General features: G+C 39.5%; 1 protein-coding gene across 2 annotated transcripts in view; it reads right to left on the minus strand.

The window, feature by feature from the left end:
* LOC122966648 (myosin heavy chain, fast skeletal muscle-like) overlaps positions 1 to 24,884 on the minus strand; it is a 254,697-nt gene that overhangs the window by 189,430 nt on the left and 40,383 nt on the right. The window contains exons 28-38 of one of the 2 annotated variants that reach the window (XM_044330915.1): positions 24,323 to 24,519; positions 24,019 to 24,202; positions 23,764 to 23,929; positions 23,461 to 23,585; positions 23,005 to 23,313; positions 22,724 to 22,927; positions 22,485 to 22,610; positions 22,227 to 22,397; positions 21,996 to 22,100; positions 21,806 to 21,901; positions 21,527 to 21,670 (exon numbers count right to left, since the gene is read on the minus strand). In XM_044330915.1, the coding sequence (XP_044186850.1) occupies positions 21,527 to 21,670; positions 21,806 to 21,901; positions 21,996 to 22,100; positions 22,227 to 22,397; positions 22,485 to 22,610; positions 22,724 to 22,927; positions 23,005 to 23,313; positions 23,461 to 23,585; positions 23,764 to 23,929; positions 24,019 to 24,202; positions 24,323 to 24,519 (1,827 nt within the window). Of the gene's footprint in view, positions 1 to 3,452; positions 3,468 to 21,526; positions 21,671 to 21,805; positions 21,902 to 21,995; positions 22,101 to 22,226; positions 22,398 to 22,484; positions 22,611 to 22,723; positions 22,928 to 23,004; positions 23,314 to 23,460; positions 23,586 to 23,763; positions 23,930 to 24,018; positions 24,203 to 24,322; positions 24,520 to 24,884 lie in introns of those variants that run through there. The other variant, XM_044330913.1, reaches the window with a different exon arrangement.

Genomic DNA, 24,884 nt, shown 5'->3' on the forward strand with positions numbered 1-24,884 from the left:
ACTAAAGAAGTTATTAGTGAAGCATGATACAAGTGTCCTGGCAGATCTTGAAGGCTTATGCTCATTATGGCATGTTTGAATTAAATTTGGCTCACCAAAGAAAATATAATATATAATATATAAAAATATAGCAACATTTAACCCATATCATGAAGTGAGTTAAGAGTTGTAACTTCCTTCTTAACTGATTTGACTCATTTCAAAGTGGCTCTTGGGACATATACTGACTAATTTCAGCAAATAGTGGGAGAACTTAAAATGACTAACATATGAGTGTTTTCTATCACTTTTCATAGTTTCTTTGCTGCTGATACTGACTCTATTCGCCCAATCATCCCTTCATACTGCTAAGAATGGATATATGTGGTGCTTTAAGTGCATGTAGAGAGATTACACCTGCTTACCAGTGCAACTTTTCCTTTGCCTCTTGCTAGATATCACCTCACACAGGCTGTGAACAATGAACCATGATTAGAAAATAGGATTTACTTGCTGAAATAAGTGGCCCATGAGTTGTACCTTTTGTTCTAATGATGTATGGGATTTGGGATTCTGCTATGAAAAAGAAATCCACTTTGGTGTATTTGTGTTGTTATTTTGTTTTTTTTTTCTTTTTGCTGCTTATGTGACATTGATGTGTTTATCCTGTCACCATATATTCCCTTTAGGAGGATACTCAAGCAACGCAAAAGTGATGTAAGATCCAGGCAACTTTCACCATAAAGTCCTCAGGGCTAGTAGATGAAGGGTTGCCAAATGTCTGAATAGAGATGACTCATTCTGCTCCAGAATTCCAAGTCAAGCTTCGATTTCTTCTAGGGGACTTAATGCAAAGACATGGAATAACTTGGCAACCTATTTTTCGCCTGTGACATCCCAATTAGAATGTTGCATGAATGCAGGGAAGGGCTGAGCCTAAGAAGAATTTGATTTGATCATTTTATTAATATGAAAAATAAATGTTCTTCATTCCAATTAAAAAATATTTTCTCATAATTTTTTTTTTATCACAATCTTGATTAATCTGGATTATGAAAGTCAAAAAATGCATTCATTCATAAGATGTTTGGAACTCAAAATATATTAATAATGTAACTAGCTGCATACAGTATGATGGAAGAAAAATGTTACAAAACTGCAGCAGCATTAACAGCCCAACCACCCTTCCCAGCACCTTATACAGCCATCCCTTATATACTTTCACAGGTAGTTGACACAGGTAATTCGAACTAATTGTGTGGACCTAATAAAAAAAAGAAAGTCAAATACCATCACACAGGTCGGTTACCTCACTGTTTCAGTCTCTCTCCTGTGCTCCACTGTTAGGCCTATCAGCAAGTCTCAAAGAGGGAAGTCACATCCACCTGCTGCATGATGCACATTACCTTATTTGGACATCACTCCTGGAGTTGGGGGGGGTTCCTCAGAGATAAAGCTGAGTTACTGACACAAATGAAGTGCTTACAAGGGACTCTCCACAACTCGTTCCCCTTCTCCTTTCCACAAAGTTAGGATGTAAAAAATAGGCAATAAATGAAAAGTGCAAAGCAAGAATCGCCTTTGAAGTTCTTCTCTACACACTGTGCTGTTGCTGTGTTATGGAATTATAAATAAGCAGATGTCTGTCTGTATGATGGCAATGCAATTGGCTTAGCTCAGTAGTCAGTGCAGTCATCTATGAACTGGGAGACTCGACTTTGAGACCCTGTGAGGGGACTTCCTTTATAAGATAGTTTATTCATAAATACTTATTTTAGCACTTTAATAAATAATAACTAAAATTAAAAGCGTAATAAAAACAAAAACTGGATTTTTACACCTGTTTCCACTTTTATTTGAATACAAATACATATTACAAATACAAATACATATATATTTGCTGCTTCAACAAACATAAATACAAATACAAATACTGGGCTCTCTGCACATCCCTACTATCCACAATTAGGCCAAATATACTGTATATATTCACAATTTGTACAAAACTGTATTTATTATCGACCTGAACCACAGCTGACCTGATCATGGAGCTGAATGATCATAACAGTGTGTCTCAAGGACTGCAGCAATACCAGTGTCTGCTTCACCCTTTCATTTTTACTTGGCTGTCTTAGCTTCACACCATCTTTTCTTGACACTTTCTCAAACCTAAATGTCTGTTAAAGGGAGCTAAGCTTTCAAAAGCAATACCGATTTAACAAAAGCTAGATTCATTCTAAACTTAACTCTATAAAAACCTCTCAAGGTTTTTGTTCTTGCACCATAATACAAGTCTCAAGTTTACACTTGTATGCTCAGTACACCCCCTCTCATGTCCATCTCCATCTTGCTAGTTGGCCAACAGATCTGGGAAGTACTGAGCTTACAAACAATTTTGAGATTCTGGTACTTCTGGTGTTTCAATTTTGTGCAGCTTTATATGTTTACTTTACATCAGTTCAGATTAAGGCTTTTTAGCTCGACTGGAAGTAATGAATGTTTTTTTGTTTTTGTGAAATTTTAAATGTTGCAACACACTAACCATTTAGATGGGCAGTGGATTTGAGTGACTTGAGAAGTCTCTGTGGATAATTTTATACTTTACTGTGCCACAAAAACTTGAAATCACTGGTATCCAATCTATGAATTCAAACTGACCACAGCTACTGTCTCTTGTGAGGGAACAAAACACATTACAGCTACCTCTCAATCCCACTGGGAGTGAGTTTACTCAAAAGATATATTTGGTGATATTTGGTGGAGTATGCCTTTAAGTAAAATCTTGAATGCAAGACAAAATGTATTTTTACAGTATACTGCTTAGTTAATTTAAGCATCCGAATACTTCCTCCGTCACTGTTGGCAAGGAGTTCTGTTCAGTCATATAATATCTCACATTGAATAACTTTTTCTACATAGTCAAACGGTGACCAGTGAATGATTCTGATACTGTACTACAAGACCTTACAACATGGCTTACTGTCTTACTTAGTTGCATCACTGTCTAGGAGTAACTGTTTCAAATAGGAAAAAAAGACAGAATTCAGGATAGTAATGACAATTATCATCTTTATTGAAATGTTAAAAAGCCCTCAACCAAATGTTCATATTTTATGAACTTTGTTAAAAGGCCTAAAGTTGATAATGAGTCTTACTCAGCAGAATCAGCCAAAGTGAATGTTGGCTGCTCCTCTTGTGAAGGGTGAAGGGAGTAATATTCAATTACAAGACAAATGATATCATTATTGATTAAACTGTAGATTATTGGTCACAACAATTTATTTGACTCACAGCCTCCTCAGCCTGTCTCTTGTAGGCCTTGACTTTGAGCTGCAGCTTATCCACCAGATCCTGAAGTCTGTATCTGTCATATTCTTCTTGCCCTCCTCAGTCTACACAGATAAAGGCTTATAAGTGATGAAGAACAGAGAATTAAGAGATATTAAGGTTGTTTTTATTAAAATAGGACATACCTGGTAGGTCAGCTCCTTCACTTGTCATTCATATTTGCATCTGCTTGGCCTCAACTTCAGCTTCTAGCTCACACACGTGAAAAGTGGTGATAAATGATACATCAGTATTATATACACAGTCAGTCAGACAGATCACAGTCAATCGAAATAAACTTAGAATTAATTTCACACATTGAAAGTGAGATGCACCTCCAGAAAATAATCTTTTGTGAGCATTTATACAGCGCAAACCCTTGACTCCAGTTTCTGGAGCTGCTTCTTGCCACCCTTCATGGTGAGGTTCTCAGCCTCATCCAGACGGTGCTGCAGGTCTTTGACTGTGACCTCCAGGTTCTTCTTCATCCTCTCCAGGTGAGCACTCGTGTCCTGCTCCGTCTTCAGCTCCTCAGCCATCGTGATGAGAGAATGATGAGAAGTTTTCTAATTCAACTTTAAGTTAGAACAAGCTTATCATATTATCAGTCTATGGCTGTATACAAAATTTAATTATTCATAAAATTGAAGAGTTAGAGGTGTAAACTTACATCAGTGATAGCCTTTTTGGCTTTCTCCTCAGCATTTCTTGCTTCCTGAATAGCATCATCCACTTCACCCTGAACGAGATCAGACTCCAGCTTCTTCTTGTTGTTCAGCAGACTGGTGTTCTGAATATTAAAAAAGTCACTTTTAATTTGATATTTGTTATGTATAACAAAGCTGGTATGTATACTCTATTCATTCTGTATAAAGATCATAGACGACTGTGCTGACTACTAAGCTAAACCGAGTGCATTGCCAACATGCAGACAGACCTCTACTTATTTATACACCTGTGAGAGAAAAAAAGGCTTATTTGTGAAGGAGAGATGTTCAAATTCTCGTCAAAGTATTATTCGACAATTATTCAACAAGGACAAGATTTTCCACATAAACACCCATAACACGGAGACAGCATAGCATGTAGAGGAGAACTTCAAAGGTGATTCTTGCTTTGGACTTTTCATTTGGACTTTGTGGAAAGGAAAGTGGAACAACAGGTTATTGAGAGTCCCTTGTAAGCACTATGTTTGTGTCAGTAGCTCAGCTTTACCTCTGGGGAACACCCCCAACTCTGGGAGTGATGTCCAATGGTTAGGTTGACCATGACACCTGGTTAACCTCCTTCTTGGTGATCCTGCCTTGGATGATGTTCACAAGGTGAGAAGAATACTGAAAGGTTACTGAGTCCAGCTGCTGATGTTGTTAAACCTCTTGGAGTCTCCTCACCAAGTGCTCATGTCACTCAGCTTGATTCTGCTTTTAGCGTCATGGAAGATGGAGAGGAGTTATTTGCAGTATTTCTCAGCTTTATCTAAAGCAATGGAGAGAAACCCTGAGCATACTTGAACAGGTGTCACAGCCTCCTCACAAGGGCAATTTCCAGAGGGGGGGGGGGGGCTCAGCTGAAAATTCCAACAACCAGTTACTCAGACAGTTCTGTAGGGGCTGTTGGGATCAGAGCATCATCATAGGTCTGCATTTACAAAATGAGCAATCTACCATCATTTCCTGAATTCCTCTATATGTTGAGAACTGAGGAAAATTTCCGCTCAGCAAAGCTAAACAGAATGAAAAAGCGTTTACAAAAGCTACAAAAGCTACTGCACATGCCCATTACATTTTTGATATGCCCACCTATAGTTGTGAGCCACTCCCATCACCCAACACAAAGCAAAATGAGGCATCAAACCTTGAAAAGAAAGTGAATGAGCTAACTAAACAAGTTGGAGAGTTAAGCCAAAAATCACAGAACCCCACTCATGATAGTAAGCCTCCCCCAGTGCCGAAACCAAAACAAGATGAAACCTTTAAGATTGAAAATAAGATAGCTGAGCTATCAAAACAAGTTGAAAAGCTAGCCCAGAATCAAAAAGAGAGTGAGAGTATCTAAATGAAAGACTGCCTTGGTATTAACAACAATAGCAAGAAGAGTCCTCTCAGGGTCCCTAGAATGCCAAGGTTGTGGTTCTGCTTTAAGTTCGGAGAAGTAACTCATATTACAGCTAATTTTTCAAACAAAAAAAACCCCACACTAGTTAGCAGTAAAAATGCAGAGCAGGGCCATCTCCATGTCTATCCTCGTGGTGGCACTTTAATGGAGACTGTAAAAATGAGAGTGTCAAATATAAGGGTGGAGGGACATAGAACCAGACTGGGACAGAACCATGACCATGAGATATATTATTAACATATTTATTTGTATTATATTTGTATTACAATACAAACATCTACCTATATTACATAGGTAACAAACACAGTATAAACCCATCTAACTATTTATAGATATTGAATTTAATTGAATAGACAGTCTAATGATGTATACCAAAATACACCAAGTACAGTGTCAAATTAATTCCACTTAAAATATGTAAAATGTTATTACATTACACTTATTAGATATTATTTATATTACATTTACATCCACATTGTCCATATGTAACTTAAATCCTTCATTCTGATATAACTTACATTATAACTTTTAACTCAATCTTCTCAATATTTCTGAAAATTACTGCCAGTAACAGATATTATTAGGTTCACATAATTTGGATCTTGATTGTGCTCATAAATACTGAGTAAACCAGTTATGTCCACAGTGTACCCAAGAGTAAATTGCAAAAGTGCACTGCGTTGTTTGTGGGTTTTTTATTCCAATAAATTTAGAGGTTGAAATCATTTCAAATTGACACAGTTTATGATACGCATGATAGCCACTTGTGTCCTGTTCGTCTTGACATCACAGCCAGTAATCAGTGTCAAACTTGGAGAAGCACTGAAATGTCACTGGTGTATAGTTGCAGCAGGACATAAATCTCAGATATCTGAAATAAAACTCAGACGGATGGTCTTTCCATGAATGCTGAACAGATATTATATGTCTCCTGAGAATAGACTTGAAAAAGGATTGCCAACACAGATAATTTAACACCAGAAATAAGTTCCTCACAAACGCCATTGATGTTTTGCTGTGAGGAATAAAAAAGATGTAGTTTTTAAGTGAAAGGGGTTGATATTTTGACAGTTCAATTTCAAATGATGCCTTAAAGAAAAAGACTGGGATCGTCTCCAGAATCAACTTTTATTTCCAAGTTTTGCACAGATGTAACTTATTATTTGCCATCTTATAAGCAGATCACGAGGTATTACCACGGTCAAAGATAAGTTCAGCTAAGGGAGGGAGCAGTGATTCACATTTGGCATAGAGAGATGGATATATTTTTAGACACATTTAGATATACTGTTAACACTATATCTCAAGTTAAAAGATATTTATCTTGTATCTCTTGTTTCTCAAATGTATTTTAAATTAATAATATAATGTCAGTAAAGGTAAGGTAAGACCATTGTCAGGGATTAATCAATTTATTGCCTGATCTCAATTTATTATCACATCTAGACTATTTTGGTTGAATTAGGTATAAAAAGGAAAGCCGACACGACAGAGGTTTCAGTATGATTGAAACAAACTATTTTGTGTAACGCGTTGTCCGACCACATCTGAAGGCAAAAGTATTGATAGTTCTTCTTGAAGGCACGGTGAAAAAGCCTAAAAGCAAGTTCATTAAATTCATAATAAATAAAGAAGAGAAGTTATGAGAGATTTATGTGCAACCGCATATAAGAAAATAGAAACAGACACTGCATCTGTGAACATCTTTTTGGGGACTATCCCTTCATACAGCCACTCGACTTTTACCTCACCTATTGGTGAGATAAGAAAAGATGAGGTAGTACAGGCCATCAAACATTTAAATGTTGGGAAAAGCCCTGGTGATTAATCTAATATAGATAATTATAGACATCTTATTATTATAAATACTGACAATAAATATTTGCTAAGATAATTATGAATGGACTTAATGATATATTAGAGGAAATTATAGATAGAGAACAAACATGTGCAATTACAGGACAGGTAATGTGGGACAACCTTAGTATTTTAAGAGAAATCTTACACAAACCTGAAGCAACAAAAGGTTTTTATATTATTCGTTTTGAAAAAACAGCATTTGACTACATTTCCAGAGATTATCTCTGGGCTGTGATGAAAGCATACGGCTTTCCCGGTGGCTTTACACACTTGGTAAGATGTCTGTATTTTGAATGAAGTGATTGTGTATATGTCAATGGGTTTTTAATTGAGTCTTTTGAAATAGAGAGAGGTGTGAAGCAGGGCTGTCCATTGAGCACAGCTCTTTATATTTTAGCCATCAGCCCTCTAATTGAACAATGAACAATGACAGTCGTTTTGCTGGAACGTGTAGACCATGCACACAAAGTCACAGCTATTGCTTACGCTGATGATATTACCATCATTATAAAAAACAGTCAAAGATGAAAATGCTTCTGGAGTAAAACTAAATCATAACAAAACAGAAGGAGTCTGGATTGGAGTGGAGAGTGACAGACAAACATTAATATTGAAGTCAAACAAGAAATTAAAATCAAAGGACAGAACTCCCCGTGCACAACCTGTATATTCAGGTGCTGGTTGGTCGCAGGAACATATCAGGTGAAAATCAAAATTAACCACCGCACACTGTAATGACTTTACTGTGACTTTATTAAGAGCAAACAACACGTTTCGCCTGTAGCCTCTTCAAGTTTGCTTAGTACAACACAGGTGAGTACTCACAGGTGTGATAAATACATCTGAGTCACATGACTAATTATCACAGTCTTCTTTCGAAACGCGTTGTTCGCGAAAAGAAGCGGCAGGGCAAGACATGGCCCTTATTATAAATTATTATAAAGTGATATTATTACACAATTTCAACATTTACATTTTTCTGGTTTACCCAGCAAAATGATTTATAATAAAAAAGTGATTTCAAGTATGGGGGATTAATTAATTATAAAAATTTGACTTGAAAGCACAAAGGTGATAAAAAATCTAAAAAAAATGAATCTGTCAGAATCTGTGGGAAGACTTCTTGTTAGAGCTGTTGTGTCTTGGAGTTGTTATGTCACATCAAAAGAATGATTTACTGCAATGATGATGAGACACAGCAGTATCTTCTAATGGACTGTTAATTCAAAGTGCTTGGTGTACATTTTGATGTATGTTATAAATCTCTCATGTATTGTATTATGGAAGATAAACTGCCATCCAAAAATACAGAACTGATGAAGATAATTATATGCATTGTATGTTTAAAACTGTGGAAAACAAGATGTTCCATGATAATAAAACAGACTGTAATCAACAGTGACACCATAATTAAACAGATACTTGCTGACCTCCGGAGGAGGAGAAGTCTGGACAAATCTCAGTACCTCCCCTGGAACATACTGGACTTATGAATTGACAGCACTTTATACAAGATCACTGAACTCTATGCACTTTATAAATGTTTGCACTTTGGCACTGGCTGCACTTTATTGCTTGATGTACTGTATTTGTAATTTTGTAATATGAAATTCAATAAAGATCAGCTGAGCTGAGGGTGTGGCTGGCTGAGCGGGGCCTTCACTATGAGGTACACCTGGTGCTCATCAGTAATCACTCCTGCCATAAAAGCCTGGTCAAGACACCACTCCTGTGCCAGATTATCCCGTTGCAGTCGGTAACTATGAGTCCTTGATGATTCCCTTGTTCTCCAGAGCTTCTTGTGACTTACTCAAGCTTCTTTGAGTTTTCATCTCTTGTTATTTAGAGTATGGACTGACCTGAGTTTCTTTCCTGTGTATAGTTTTCCAGTGTGCCTCGCCTGCAGTCTCCAGTGCTGCTGTTTTTCTGGTGCTCAGCCTCGGTGGATCTGCTGGTCAATTTGCCACCTCACCTGCAACGCCAGCCAGCCCTCAGCCACCACTTCCAGCCTCTTGCCTTTTTTCATTGAGACATTATTCTTTCAATAAACACCCCAAGATCTATCCTTGCCTCTGTCTCTGCATTTTGGGATCCAAACTCCAAAACTTAAAGCATAACATTTCCAGGATGTAAAACTGTATAAATAAGAATGCATATTTAATAAGAAATGTTTACACTGTTTAGGACCCCTTGAATTGACAACATAGTTTTTATTGTACAAAATTGTTATATGTCCATGTTTGCCTTTTTGTTGTTAACATTGTAGATCATGTGTAGCAAATCATGACCACTGGACACACTGAACCCATTAAAATGCATCACAAATACTGTCATTGTGATGACTCTTTCTTAACTCAAGATTTGTAATTTGGAGACACACCATAAATAATATATACATTTATGCATGGATTTTTATTTGAGCTGCTTACATTCTATTTATGAGCAAGCATGAGAGTAACTTCAAAATATATATTGTGTAATTTATCAAATACCAAATCTCTCTACTGTAATATATATGATAGTGTATATGATGGACTTAGGAGCAGTTGTCAATCCAGTTTGGAAGAGAATCAGAAGAAGTCACATTTTCTGAATCACTGGAGTTTGGGTTGGTGAAACGAAAATGTTGTGGGGACTTGAGGTGTGAGACTGAAGTTGAAATAGTGCAAATGTTAGGCCACATTCATGGTTGAGCAGAGGGTGTGTGGGTGTGTTTGTGCTCTAGAAAGTAACCGCTGTGAAACAATCAGAAAATAACGTTTTATTGATGTAATTCACCGGCTTTCTCCTACCAGCGCTCCCTCTCTTCATTCACTGTCTAGCTCGCTCAACCATAGCTGCTGTCTCTGTCTGTCTCTCTCTCTGTCTCTCTCTCTCTCAGATTAGAAACCTATATTGCCAAAGCAGAACAGAAAATTATAAATATTGACAGATGATTGACTAATAATTACACAATAATATGCAAATATCAACAATTATATTAAATACAATAAAAGGCGAAAGGGCTTTTTTTTTACTGATGTAATCAGTAATCACTAATTGCAGCTATTATTACTATTATTCTCTGTCTTTCTCTCTTAACGTTATCAAATGAAGAGAATCCCCCCCCCCCCCCCCCCCCCCCCCCCCCCACACACACACACACACACACACACACACTGAGTAACGTCTTTGTACTCCTTCATGGCAGGGTTGAACTGATCAGTCTGATCGCCGGCTGACGTGACGCCGGGTTGCGGTTATCCAAAAGTTGACTCTGGATCAACTGCCCGGCCGCAGGGTGCACTGCGGCCAAAACGCCCGCAGTCTTAACACACTACCCCTCAATGGGAGGACTGACGTTTGCGCCGCACCGCCTGATTTGGTCTTAATACGCCTTAGAAAAACTAAAATTAATGATAATTTGGGATAGGAAGGTTTGGATTGTCTTTAACTTGTATTAGCTAGTTGTGTATGAATGTAAATTGTTTTATTTGACCAAATACAAGCATTTGTGCATTAACGTAAGCCTGTTAAGTATACATGAAACACATTATTTGTGTTTAATTGTGCTTAATACTTTCCAACATTAGGATTTATGTCACTATTAGAATTTTATTCCAATTCTAGTAAACTCTATTTTATAATCCCTCTGTCACTCTGCTATGTAAAATATTTGATTGCAGTACAGTATATTATACAAACTATCGAAATACAACGTTCTGCTTTGTATTTTTTCCATTTGAATTACTTGGTATATGTATATTTAATTGAAATGAATGATATTTTAATTCCGTGTAGGGTAAAAATACTTAATCTGTGTATTAGATGTGCTGTGAGGGAGATATCAGATTTTATTAGTGGCATGTGCAATTTATTTGATAACACATTTTCCGTTAGGGTAAGGTTATATAGCATGATCAAAAATAGAAAGGCATTTGAAAATCTGGCCATATGTGTCGCTAAGCAAACTGATGTCAGAGACTACTGGAGTGCATACAAGGTGGTACATAAGGTGTTATATGCCTGCGTAGTTGTGTGATTTCATCAGTAATGTATGACTTCTATTTCATCTACAACTACACGTCCTGCTTTCCTACATGCAGATACCACGATGTGTATAGCCAATGAATTTAGCATGTGTTGCTCATACAGTAAGTGTTTGAAGAGAACTTTGTGCAATTTATGCACAGATGTTTTGGCTTTGTTTTGCTGTGATAACTGCGAAATTGTGTTTCAAATAATATCAGTTGATAAGAGAGTTTGTAGGTTTTTCTGTGCAGTTCATGATTGCTGACAGCTTTGAAATTGCTTTGGTTCAAAGGAGATGTAGTATGGCATGCTTAGCTTAATGTTAGATAATAGAGGTGGAATGTCATTACTGCCAAGGTTTCAGAGCTCATTTATTGCTCCTAAATTTTGCAATCGATTGCACAATTGGTATTTTTGCGGTGAAACGCAAAAAGCACAACTGCATTGAGGAGTCTGTTTTCATAGAGATTTTTAGAGCGTCCTCGCATGAATGTTTCAGTTTTTAATTTTTTTTTTTTTTTTTTTACGATAATTATATAAGCTCTTTGTCACTTGTGCATACATTCATAATTAAAGACTTCACCAAAATACAATTCACTGTTTTTCATTTGTTAGGTCCTTACATGGACTACCCTGATTAGCAACTTTAAAAACGTATGCTGGATTTTGTCAGTTTGCCTATTTTAGCATTAACTGGATACCAGCTCTGAGTAAGAATTTAGGGAAGACTGTCGTCACTCCCCACCCCCTCACCCCCACTATTGAAGCACTTGTTGCTGGATGGACTCATTCAAATCTGTAATAAAATTCAGTCATTTTTTAAAACATTTTACATTGAACATGTGTATTGCTTGTGTAATGCTAAATTGATGCAGAGTAAGTGGTCAACGTCTGCTGATTGGACTCTTTCAACCTAATCTGCAGTATGTACTATAGTGCAATGTCATTTTTAATTTCACTGAAAAAAAGTTTGTACTTTTTGAAATATGACATTTCTGGGCACAGAATTCAAAATCCATACAGAGACATAATCCTATATGCTGTTCCATCTCGAGGAGTGGTTCTCAAATTGGGCACTGGGGACCCCCCGGGGTCCTTGAGGGGCTCCAGGGGGTCCCAAGCAAAAAAGAGATTCATTTCATGAGATCACTTTTGTTGTGATTTGGTGCTATATAAATAAAACTGAATTGAATTGAATTGAATTTATTTTCAATATAATTCCATCCATAATAGTGACAAAATGTATGACTATTTTTGGTTTCTGTAATAAAACATCTAAAAGTAAAATCCTTATCAGATGGGGGTCCTTGACGTTAAAAAGTTTGAGAACCATTGATCTAGAGAATTCTTGAAATAACTTTCAATGAAAATGTGTACACATAAATTTCAGGTGCTAAAACGTGATGATGAAAATTTCCTATACATTGAATAGATTATAGTCAGTTGAGAACATACATTTTTAAAGGGTTTTTTTTGCACCTTCAAGAAATTAAACTAATCTCAGTGCAATCCCATAGCTACATCAATTGTAAATTTAATACATGGATTGAATTAGGTCAGATTAAACCTAAATGATGTTCAGTAGGAAACTAGTGTTGTACATTACAGTTAAAGATCATATTATCCCTATACTGCTTTTTGACCTTCACGCCCTCCCATTTATAGATATTTTGATTTTTAATCTTTCTGATGAATCAAATGAGGACGTGAAATGAGTATAATGTTGCATTTTGGGGTGGGAACACCCTTTCTTGCATTATGCCACACAATAATAAATTTGACTATTTTAAATCATTAGGGCCTGAGCCCCAAAGGGGCGAAGACCCTCTTGTATTTGTTAGGGCCCAAGCCCAAAGGGCGAAGGCCCTATTGTTTTTTGTGTGTTTGTTTCTTTCTTCTTTCTTTCTTTATTATCTCGCCACTTTAGACCTAAATTTGACCCCCTAGAGATGCTCAAAAACTCATCAAATTTGGCATGCACACAAGGTCTGGTGAAATATTTGATAAAATGTAAAAATTAAGCCCCAAAGTGCCAAAATGTGCTCTCTAGCGCCACCTATGTAACTAAAATGGCCGCCACGGCCTGTAGGAATGTCGTAGAGAGATCGAACCAAAACAGACTTATTTGTCTCATCAAGACCTACAAATCATACACTGACACCCCTGACCAAAATCCAACAGGAAGTTGATCCGATCCGTGACTCAAATCCGTGATACGATCCGAACCGTGAGTTTTGTGATGATGTATGTCGTGCACATAGATAAGAGTGTGTAAATCATGTATTTGATACATGCATTAATACTTTCCGATGTGAACCTACACTTTTAGATCAGTGAATGTTTTTAGTGTTCAGTCTTTCTAGTATTGAGCACTGATCTGAACCTGTATCACATTATAAGCTTTGTGGTACTTTATGTATTTCTGTATACTAAGAAAATACATAGGAAACACGTGTAAATCATGTGATATCTTGTCTGTTTTTGACGAGAACATAAATCTGTTGTCACAGTAGAACAATACTATAAATTTGAATTTCACTTTGGTGGTAAAATAAGACATCTGAACCACTCCATGACTAAAATGAGCTCTTCTTTGTTTAGAAACAATATGTATATGCTAAATGTCTTTAAAGAAGCAGCCTTTACACCACTCAGGGGTTTTTGTTTTTGAAAGCCCCCCACCCCTCCGATTTCATCAGGTGGGGGACAGTGATATAGTTTGATGCGGTTTGTTGTAAGATTCCATGTTGGTTTTCCTCCTGTCCTCCCCAATTTTTTGAGTCACCAGCCGCCACTGGTGTGACGGTTGAATGCAGCTCATTTTTGTAGGATACAGCACAAAGGGCTATATACATACAGTACATTATATGCAAACTTTGTATGAAGTTTGGTGTTATTATTATTTATTTTACAATAATTATAGGTCTTATATTTATAATTCAGTAGTGGGGATGACCTATGAGGGGAAGGGAAAAAATGGAGTGAGGGTGACAGTTTAGTGTTAAAGTGCTGTAGAAAAATACCATCAAAACTAAAATTTGTAGCTCTGTACTGCAGTTTTTCCTTTATTAGGGCCCGAGCACCTAGCACTCTCCATTCAAACATATGAGTATTTTTCTGTGTCCAGCTGCAGTTACTTATCGTCTCTACACACCTGACAGTACACGTTTCAATCAAACTTTGACCAGGTCATGTGAGTTAAAGGTCTTTACTTTTCTAAAAATAGACTTGATGAAAATTAGGTAATTAATTTGTTTTACACACAAACTCATCAAGAGTTTTCAATTTACTAATTGAAATGCAAGTGAATGGGCCCAAAACTTGGGCCCAAACACACACAGGTGTGAGCAAGGTAGACATGTCTCACCCTTCAGAAAATTCTCATCCTCACACCGTTGACATTTGATGTTTTGACATGACAGAGGAAGTTGCTATAACTTTATTGTAAATGCTCCAGTCTGCACCAAACGTCTCTCGGCCTGAATCGGACCTGGATTTGTTAGTGTCAAGAGGGAGCACTAACCCTTGTTCAGTTTAATCAATGAATCAGTCTCATAATCGTAAGTTCTTGTCCCAAACAGTGACCGCTGTTTACTGCAGCTCAAAGAAACAACCAAACACTTTTAGGATAAATGACGACATTTATTAATAGTTAAACGCCTTGAGGATACATGATAAAGCATAGATAATATAATATATACAGATAATATACAGAAAATAATAAATAAAAAAGAAAGTAAAATAAATGAATAAATAAGGCCTAAGAATGATGAAAATTAATGAAGAAAATTATTCAGCAAGAGTGACTCGAGGCTTAACGTGTTGTACCGGGAAATGCCGGGAAGGAAAAAGCTAATTCAACTTCTCTAAATAAATTCTTTAATTTTAACATTATCACAAAGCCATGTCATGCCTTACTGTTGGGGTGTGTCATCGTGGTAGAGGCGTCATCTTGGCAGGTCTAGCGTTGTTTGACACAGTCACTGTTGCCTATTATTTCATATTAAAGCTGTAAACACATTCTTTTCATAATGTCCAAACATTCATGATATTTCTGATTAATAATGGCCCTGTCAGCTTGTATCATATTTGTAAAACCATTCAAAAACAGTTAAGCAATTTACATGATTCATGATAAATCAGTTCTTCTAATAACAAACATTAACCTTCATATTAACACCTCATGATATCTAAGCATACAATCTTCATTAGTTCAACTTTCTCAAACTATCTACACATCTTAAACCATCTACTGAAATAAAGTTTAAACTATAGTGAAAGGAAATAAGTTAGGCAGCACTTATGTGATTAGATTACTTTCAGAAACATATTTAAATATAAGTTGACACAACTTACTTCATAATATAAAAGCATTCAATGTGACTATTGTTTAACAAAAAAAAAGAAACTTTAAACTCAAATCAGAACAGTATATAAGGCAGTGGATTCACTGCCACTCTTATTCTTCTCACTTCAGCTTTGTCCAGTGCCCTGCCATCACCACTGCGGCCACTGCGGCCACTGCCTCTAGTCTGTCTCAACAACATCACTGAACTTCGAAAATCCACCTCCAACTTCAGTTCACTAATGTAGGACACTACATGTCTGCTTAGTGTTAACACTGTCTCCCATTGTTCCCGCCGCTATCCTTCATGGAACCGGCATACTAGGTTTATCTCTCGGGTTAACCACCAGTGGCATTATCTCCTCCTTAATAAGGAGTAATTGTCATACGGCAGAAGTATTGGTTTCATTTGATTTTTTGTATTTGATTTTTTTTTGTTTGCTGTGCTTTTATTATGCATGATTTTAGATTGTATTTAGAATTGTTATTATTGTGCTTGCTTTTATATTTGTTTGCATGCTTTTAGTTTGAAATCTGCTATGTTGTGTTGAGAGTGTTTACTCCCTGCCACTGATTGCTAAACTTTTACATCTGTTTGAGCCCTTGTATTTGATAGACTTTGAAATTACCCAATGGGAAAGGAGACTGCAGCCTAACAAGCCAATGACGCATCAGGAGGAGGGACTAAAACAGTTGGGACACAAATAAAGCCCGGGGAAAAACAACATGGCGCAATGCAGGAAAAAAGAGAAAACGGACAAAGGAATCAGGAGTGGAAGAACAGAATAGCACGAGTCTGGAGGGAGGACGACAGCAGATGGGGAGCTGTAGTTAGCCCTGCCTGCAGTCAAAGTATGATCCAGGTGTGGGCAGCTTGGCCATGGGGCCTCCCTCTCTCCCTTTGCATACCTAGGGGTGGAATCACGGGGGAAGGGGGAGAGAGGGAGAAGGGCCGTAAGCTGCCTCGCCATGGCAACCTGAGACTGCAGGTGGGGTGACGCTCCCCAGCCCTCCATCCATTCCCCTCCAAACAGCCAGAGGATGTGCCCGAGAGAGCCCGAGCAGAGCCAGAGCAGAGCCGACGTCACACAGCGTACTATGGCGCAACACACAACGGGCAGAGTACAAACTCTGCCCAAAAGTATGAGTACAAGGAAAGGAGTACGCTTGGTCTTAGTGCAGGGCAAGTGTTGTGAGGGCAAATTACTGCTGATTGCATCTTGTGTCTTTAGTGAGCAGCAGTGGCCACGGCCCGTGTGGGGTGGCGGTGGCTTCGAAAAGACAGACTGGACTGCTGACAAACCTCCACCACGAGGAAAGGGCTGGTGTCTCCCCCACCTCCTTTTGTTTCAATATCTTATAGTTTAATCTACATTTTAGTAATTAGTAGTTTTATTAGTGTATTGTATTTCAGTATTTATTAGTTTTACTAGTGCATCTATAGTTTTACTGTTTTTAGCCTAGTTTTAATTTATTGTATGATCCTGGCAATAAATCATTCTTTGACTGATACAGTTCTGTTATCTTCCTTGGTTGCCACGTGTTGCTCTCTACCTGATTTTTATTTTAAATGAAACCCCTTCCCTTTATTACATAATGCCCCAGGCCTTCACATGAAACAAGGAGAGGAGAGTTCATGTCTGTTTCCCTCCCCTCTGTTTTTTTTTTCCGTGGGAAATACAGAGGAGAAATAACACATTGACAAAATGATGAAATGTGATGAGGCAACAGATGGTGATGCATTCACGGACCACACCATTAGTTCGGCCCTTTCGATATCGACTCCCATGGGCCAATCTTCCATTTATGTAAGGTTTGGAGGGACAAATACCACAGCTTCCTGGCTGCCGCCCCCCCCAGCTGGACACCCACCTTGTGACACAGTTTTATGTGGAATGGCGTCACAGCTGCGCATTAATGGAGTAGATGGACATAACACTGAGATTGGGTTATTCACTCCAGTTCTGCCGTATTCTTCCTCCATTCTTGGGCATCAAGGAGATGGCAGTGGGCAATCCAGTGGTTCCAGTGGTTCAATGCACTGCCTGCAAAGGAGGTTCGCCAGCCTGCACTTTGACCCCAAGAGGCACACCGCATGGTGAACGTCCCCCCCATTGGCAGAAGAGTACCTGGGTTACTGGGGGTCCCCACAGCATCTGTCGAAAGGGACATCGGTGGGCCGAGTGACCTCCTACATAGCGGTGTTCACAGATGTGTCCCTGAAGGAAGGGGGGAGGCACCTGTCTGGGGAGAGCGATAGGTGGTGTTTGGCCTTCAGGGGAAAACCAACACATCAACCTCCTCGAACTTCAAGTGGTGCTCCTGGTTCTCCAGCACTTCCTGACTCTGGTTCAGGAGTTACAGGTGTTGGTGAGAACAGACAACCACACCACTACATCAACAGGCAGGGCGAGTCCAATTCACAGCCCTGTTGAAGATGGTGGAGGACCTGTTGTGTGGGCCTCAGAACATGTCCTGTCTCTGAGAGCCCTACACATTTCGGGTCCGGGGGGGGGGGGGCACTGACTTCATGTCAAGAGGTGGCCCTCTAGCAGACCAGTGGAGGCTGCACCCCGAGGTGGTGCAGCAGATTTGGAACCGGTTCAGGGAAGCAGAAGTGGATCTGCCCACCAGTCGGAACAACACTCACTGCTAGTACTCCCTGATGCCGCAAGACAATCCACCCCTGGGAGTGAAGGCTGCTATACGCTGTTGGGACGGGCAGTAGTGCGTTTGGTTATTAGCAATAATTCATAATTAACATAGATAATTATGAATTATGAAAATAAGATATTGTTAACCTTAATCAATAATTCGGGCACCAACTGTTGGATTTGTGAGGAACACAGTTGATTATTTGCAATAATTATCAATTATCAAGGATAATTAACTAGTTATGACAATTAATAGAATTATTAATATGAATTAAGAAATACGGGGCACCACCCGGAAACCGGGACCAATAACCAAACAAGGTAGTCTCATAAAAGTTCACCTAGAATGTTAATATCTGAGAGATATCAACATTCCAGGGTGAACGAAGAAGGGTCGAATTCGAGCTCTGACTCCTTCAATCAGCCACTTTTCACAATATGTTACACAATAATGACAAAAGAACTTCTCTTTAAAGATATAACAGTGTTTATTAAACTTAGCAAAATTAACAAAGTTAACAAATGCTTCATTCAATAAACAACTATCCTAAAATCTAATCCTACCAAACAAAACACATACAGCTATGTACAGGGTTGGACACATGCAAGGGAATGCATGTATGTGTGTGTGTGTGTGTGCGACAAGATGGCGACGGGGCCTGACATGATGACGTCGTCGGTCTGCGATGCAGACGTGACTATGAAAGGAAGTCACGTCGCGCGAGAACCGGATGGCAGAAATATGGCGGTGTCTTGGTTAGACAGAAGCAAGATGGCGCCGTCTAGTGGTCCGCATCTTGCACTCACCCAATTCTGTGAAAAGCACACGTGTCTGATGGCGGATAAGGAAAGACAAAGCAAAGTTTTGCCGTGACGTTATCTGACCATCAGATGCGCAAAAAGATGTCGGTGCGTGTATGTGTGTGCACGCGCATGTATGTGTTAGTCAGAAGAGAGAGGGAAGAAGGAGAGAGAGCAATCGTGAGAGGAAGAGAAGCGGTTCCTTTGTCAAAAGACAGTGCGCGTACAGACAGCAGTCTGTGACGCACGTTGTCTGGTTTCTGATCGACAAAGCAACTTACTTTCTCATTCAGGATGGCACAAACACAGCGGTAGTCCCGAGCGGGACAAACACAAAACAGTCTAGCGTGGTGAACACAACTAAACAGGCAGCAAACTTAAAATACCCCTAAGAGTAAAGCAGGAAAAATGGACTCGGAGGTCCGTCAATAACACAACAAACAATAGCAAAAGCTAAAAGCTAAATGCTAAACAACAGCAACTGTTGCTGATAAGAACACACTACTAACACTGCCTCTGCCCAGACTTATGCCTCTTACTTGGTTGCTTCAGATAGCGAGCAGGGTGTGTGTGTAGTCCGTCTTTATGTCCGGCTTAGTCCTTGGCTCGGCTGCAGACGGTGGCCGTTCTCGCATGGTCGGCGAAAAGCACGGCAGCTGGCTCTCAGCGGCGTGGCGGAGAGAACAGCAGAGTCGACTCGGTGAAGAAGCGTTTCTTCCTTCTCGAGGGAATTTGAGAACGCTGGTTGCAGCAGCGGTCTCTCCCGGATCCGGGAAGGTGTTCGGGTGAACACGGGTGAAGTCTTGTCTCGTCCGGCAGGGGGAGTCTTCGGTGAGGGCAAAACACGTGCGTGGGGTACCCCCTTTAGTCAAGCTGACTCACAGAGGAACAGAAGTTACTCCTAGCTCAGTGACATGGGAAAGGCGTGTGCTTCAGGGCACGTTCAGTTTTAAAGGGGCGGTGATGTCATGGCTGCATCATCAGGACGCTCCGCTGTGCAGGAGCGTCTCTGCCAATGAGAGACTGTATGTTGACTGTTCCCTGCTGAGGTGTGAAAATCGCAAAGCATCCTTGGAAATGCAGTTTGCAATGGACTCCCATTGTCTGTAAGCAGCATTTTGGCGCTATTCCTTTGTCTTGGGGGAAACAAAGGAAAAAGCACCTCGTGGTCAGGCCTCACAGGTTACATGTAGGCCCTCTCTGTGTGACCTCATGGTTTGAGGCCCAACAACGCCTTTCCCCCTCTTCGTCTCATTCCCCCTCTACTGCAGAGAGTGAGACAATAGCAGCTATTCGTGGTGACCACAGCGGTGCTACTCTCAGATCAAACCCCTCCTGAAAAGGGTTGTGTGAGTGTCAGCTGTGGTACACCTGATCCATGATGACTCAGGGAATGAGGGATGCAGGGTGTCTGTTGTATGGTTTTTGACCTCTGCCATGGTCCACCCAGTTTTATGTTCATGTTAACTGGGCTGGGTTGGGCCCCCTACTGCTCTGCTGCAGCAGCTCGGATTATAAAGTGGTAGGAGGGCCGCGGCAACTAACCTATAGCCACTTGAGCTCATTGAGGCTGTCTGATAGGTTCTTCTTCCATAGAGTCCAGTAGAGGGCTCCGCCTGTGCTTATACATCTAGGGTTACAATATTGTAACCTTCGTTATATAGAATGGTGAACATGTTTTTGTTAATGGTATGGTGAAAAGTGTAACCAAGTTCATTATCCATCGGTTTGGATAACTGCCAATGTAATGTAATGTAATGTAATGTAATGTAATGCAATGTAATAGGAATTAATTGTGGCTTTGAAAGTTATATTTTGCCAATGATGATGTATTTATGTTTAAGTTATGCTTTCTGCCTCTGTAAATTGTGAAGGTGTCTTTTAAGCTTGAAGCTGATACTGTTATCACTCTTCCAAAAAGTGATGCTAAGCAGAAGTTTCATTTTACTGGACCTTACCATGTGGGTATGAATCATGACTATTCCTAGTGAAGAAAAATGTTAATGTTGAGCTTAAAGACCTCCCCATCCAGACAACTAGATTCTAGCATGAGTTCTAGCCAAGTTAACTGATGTAGCTCCGCCTAGTAACTGTGTTAAATACTGTGTGCTCAAGTGTGACTTAAAGAGAAACCAGAGTAAATAATACAGACTGAATATTATTAAATTATGAGGAAAAAGTTTATTGAATGAATACATTGTAAGAAGATAATTCAACAGCTAGTTCATGTTTTATGAACTCTGTTGAAAGGCGCCAAAAGGATGTCTCTTATTCAGCAGCATCATGCTAGAAAGAAAACAAGAAAAAAAGATTCACAATGTATTCTTACAATAAAAAAAAAATAAAAAATGGTATAAAAATATTTAGCTCATAAATGAACGTAAATAACTCCATTAAATTAAGATGCCCACGTAATAATATATTTAAAATGTTATCATTTGGTTACCTTTCCATGATCACGGCTCTTGGCTCTCAGCTTGTTGACCTGGGACTCAGCGATGTCAGCGCGCTCCTGAGCTTCCTCCAGCTCATGCTGGACCTTCCTGAACCTGGACATGTGAGTGTTGGCCTGCTCCTCCTGTTAAGGGTTGGGAATTGAAGTATGATGATGATGTATTTTTTTTAATATGACATCATATCGGTATGGTTTCTTTCTATAATTACTGATTTGTGCTACATTCCCATATGAAAAATTACAAAACATTTGACTCACAGCCTCCTCAGCCTGTCTCTTGTAAGCCTTCACTTTGAGCTGCAGCTTATCCACCAGATCCTGAAGTCTATGCACATTCTTCTTGTCCTCCTCAGTCTATACAAAAAAAGAAGTGTTATGGATGGAGTACAGAAAGAAAATTATGAAATTAGAAAAAATCAGAATAGTTTTGAGTTAAATGAGAAATCACCTGGTAAGTCAACTCCTTCACTCTCCGCTCATATTTGCGGACTCCCTTAACAGCATCAGCTCCACGTTTCTGCTCGGCATCAACTTCAGTTTCCAGTTCACGGACCTGTAATATGATGTTATAAAGTTTGTGAAAACCTTGTTAAGGGATTTTAGTAGTGAGACAGATTTTATTTATTCCATACATTGAAAGTGTGATTAACATCCTAAAGTGAATAGATTATGAGTATACCCTTGACTCCAGTTTCTGGAGCTGCTTCTTGCCACCCTTCATGGCGAGGTTCTCAGCCTCATCCAGACGGTGCTGCAGGTCCTTGACTGTGACCTCCAGGTTCTTCTTCATCCTCTCCAGGTGAGCACTGGTGTCCTGCTCCTTCTTCAGCTCCTCAGCCATCATGGCAGCCTGAAATGATATGCATCAAGCATGAACAAGTATTCGGTGAGCTGAATTTGAATTTTATAAAAGGAAGACTCATAAACATAAACTCACATCAGTGATAGCCTTTTTGGCTTTCTCCTCAGCATTTCTTGCTTCCTGAACAGTGTCGTCCACTTCACTCTGAACCTGCACAAGGTCAGACTCCAGCTTCTTCTTGGTGTTCAGAAGACTGGTGTTCTGGAGATAAAAAAAGACAGTTAATTTAATATTTGTTATGTATAACAAAGCTGGTATGTATACTCTATTCATTCTGCATAAAGACATTTTCTTGTGAATAACTGAAGATAAACCTGAGAGTGAAGCAGTCCAACACGCTCACTAGCATCAACCAACTCTTGCTCAGCCACTTTGCGTCCTCTCTCTGTCTGCTCCAGAGCAGCTCTCAGCTCCTCAATCTCAGCCAACATCAGGCCATTTCTGCGCTCCACCATGGCAGCCTGCTCCTTCATGTCGTCCTGTCCTCTGACAGCATCATCAAGGTGCAGTTGGGCATCCTGACAACATGTGGAAAAAAGAGTTAACTTTCTTTGCTCTTCAACATTTATTTATGCATTGATTAGACAAAACTCACCTTGAGCTGTCCCTGGACATTCCTCAGTTGTTTCTGGGACTCAGCAGCCTGCCTGTTGGCATGGCTCAGCTGAATCTCCATCTCATTCAGGTCTCCCTCCATCTTCTTCTTGACTCTCAGGGCATCATTCCTGCTCCTGACCTCAGAATCGAGAGTGCTCTGCATGGAGTCAATCACCCTCTGGCTGTTTCTCTTGATCTGCTCCATCTCCTCGTCCTTTTCTGCAAGCTTCCTGTCAACCTCACCTTTGATCTGGTTAAGCTCAAGCTGAACACGGAGAATCTTGGCTTCCTCATGCTCCAGTGTGCCCTAAAGGAAAAAAGTTGAACATATACCTAAAGGTTACCAGTCTTTCTCAGAAAAATTAAAGTGAAAATCAAATGAATGCATGCCATTACATAAATGCTTTTGTATTTTATCACATAAGTGGTATAATGTTGTAATTTAGACTTTTACCTCTGCTTCCTCCAGTGCTGACTGAATTTCAGTCTTCTCAGTCTCCACAGTCTTCTTGGCTTTCTCCAGCTCATGGATGCTCTTTCCGGTCTCACCAATCTGTTCGGTCAGGTCTGAGATCTCCTCTGTAGAACACCAAAAGGCAAAATCCAGTTTAGAGAAACATAGACTATGCTGTATACATTATATCTAGAAAATTAGGTTCTAACACCACAAAACCTCATGACCTACACCTAAAGAAGTTAAGGAAGAACGCTTACAATCACTTTAATAGTTATATGAAATATCATGGGATTGACATACGCTGCAGGTTCTTGTTCTCTCTCTTCATGGTCTCCAGCTGATCCAGAGCCTCCTCATAAGAGTTCTTCATTTTGAACAGTTCAGTGCTGAGAGAGCGAGCCTCCTTCTGGGCTCCTTCAAGCTCTGCCTGGCCCTCCTCATATTTCTGTTTCCATTCTGCAAGGACCTAGAATGATATAGATGAATAACAATGATTAATTTAGTAAGAGAGATTTGTGTTTCACTTGAATCAGTGTGGTTTTGATTTCCTCTTACCTTATCAAAGTTCCTTTGCTTTTTGTCAAGGTTGGCAGCCAGACCATTAGCTCTCTCTACATCAATCATGAGGTCCTCCACCTCACCCTGTAGCCTCTGCTTGGTCTTCTCCAAAGAGGCACACTTTGAGTTCACAGCCTCAATGGACTCCTCAGCATCCTGCAGACGCTGGGCAAGCTTTTTCCTGTTGTGAAGAAGTATTTGTTTACATTCAATTGCATATTGATAGCAAAATATGTGGAATGTTTTCTGGAAAAGCAAGCAATTGAAAACTAATTTAAATTGTAAAAAGGTAGTGACTTACTTGGCCTCCTCCAGCTCCTCAGTGCGCTGGATAGCATCAGTCTCATATTTGGTTCTCCATTGAGCCACTTCGCTGTTAGCCTTGGACATTCCACGCTGCAGCTCAGCTTTAGCCTCTTGCTCCTCCTCAAACTGCTCTCTGAGCAGGTCACAGTCATGGCGGGCTGACTGAACACCATGGGCCAGGGCATTCTTTGCCTGATGAACATGGCAAGATGCATTTTAATTGATCTATTAAATATAGAAATATCATCTATTTCTATCAATCTTGTTTAAATACAATTTTTCATGGTGGCACATGTTGATTGAGTCATTTAGTTTTGGATAATTTACTTTTACATCAAATTTGCTATTTAGTGTAATGTGTGGGACTTTGTGGGATGTTAGGAATTCAGGTGGAAGGTGCTTGGTGAGGAAGGAGAAACAGGTGTGTTTGTGGGGGGTGCTTAAGTCATAAAAGACAAGACTGAGGAGTAGCAGCAACATCCCATGAAGAGGATTAGATCCAATTCCCACAAATCCCCTGGTCAGTTAAATGGTAATATAGTAATAACACAACCCAA

The sequence above is a fragment of the Thunnus albacares genome, chromosome 17 (assembly GCF_914725855.1).
Source record: "Thunnus albacares chromosome 17, fThuAlb1.1, whole genome shotgun sequence".
Lineage (NCBI taxonomy): Eukaryota > Metazoa > Chordata > Actinopteri > Scombriformes > Scombridae > Thunnus > Thunnus albacares.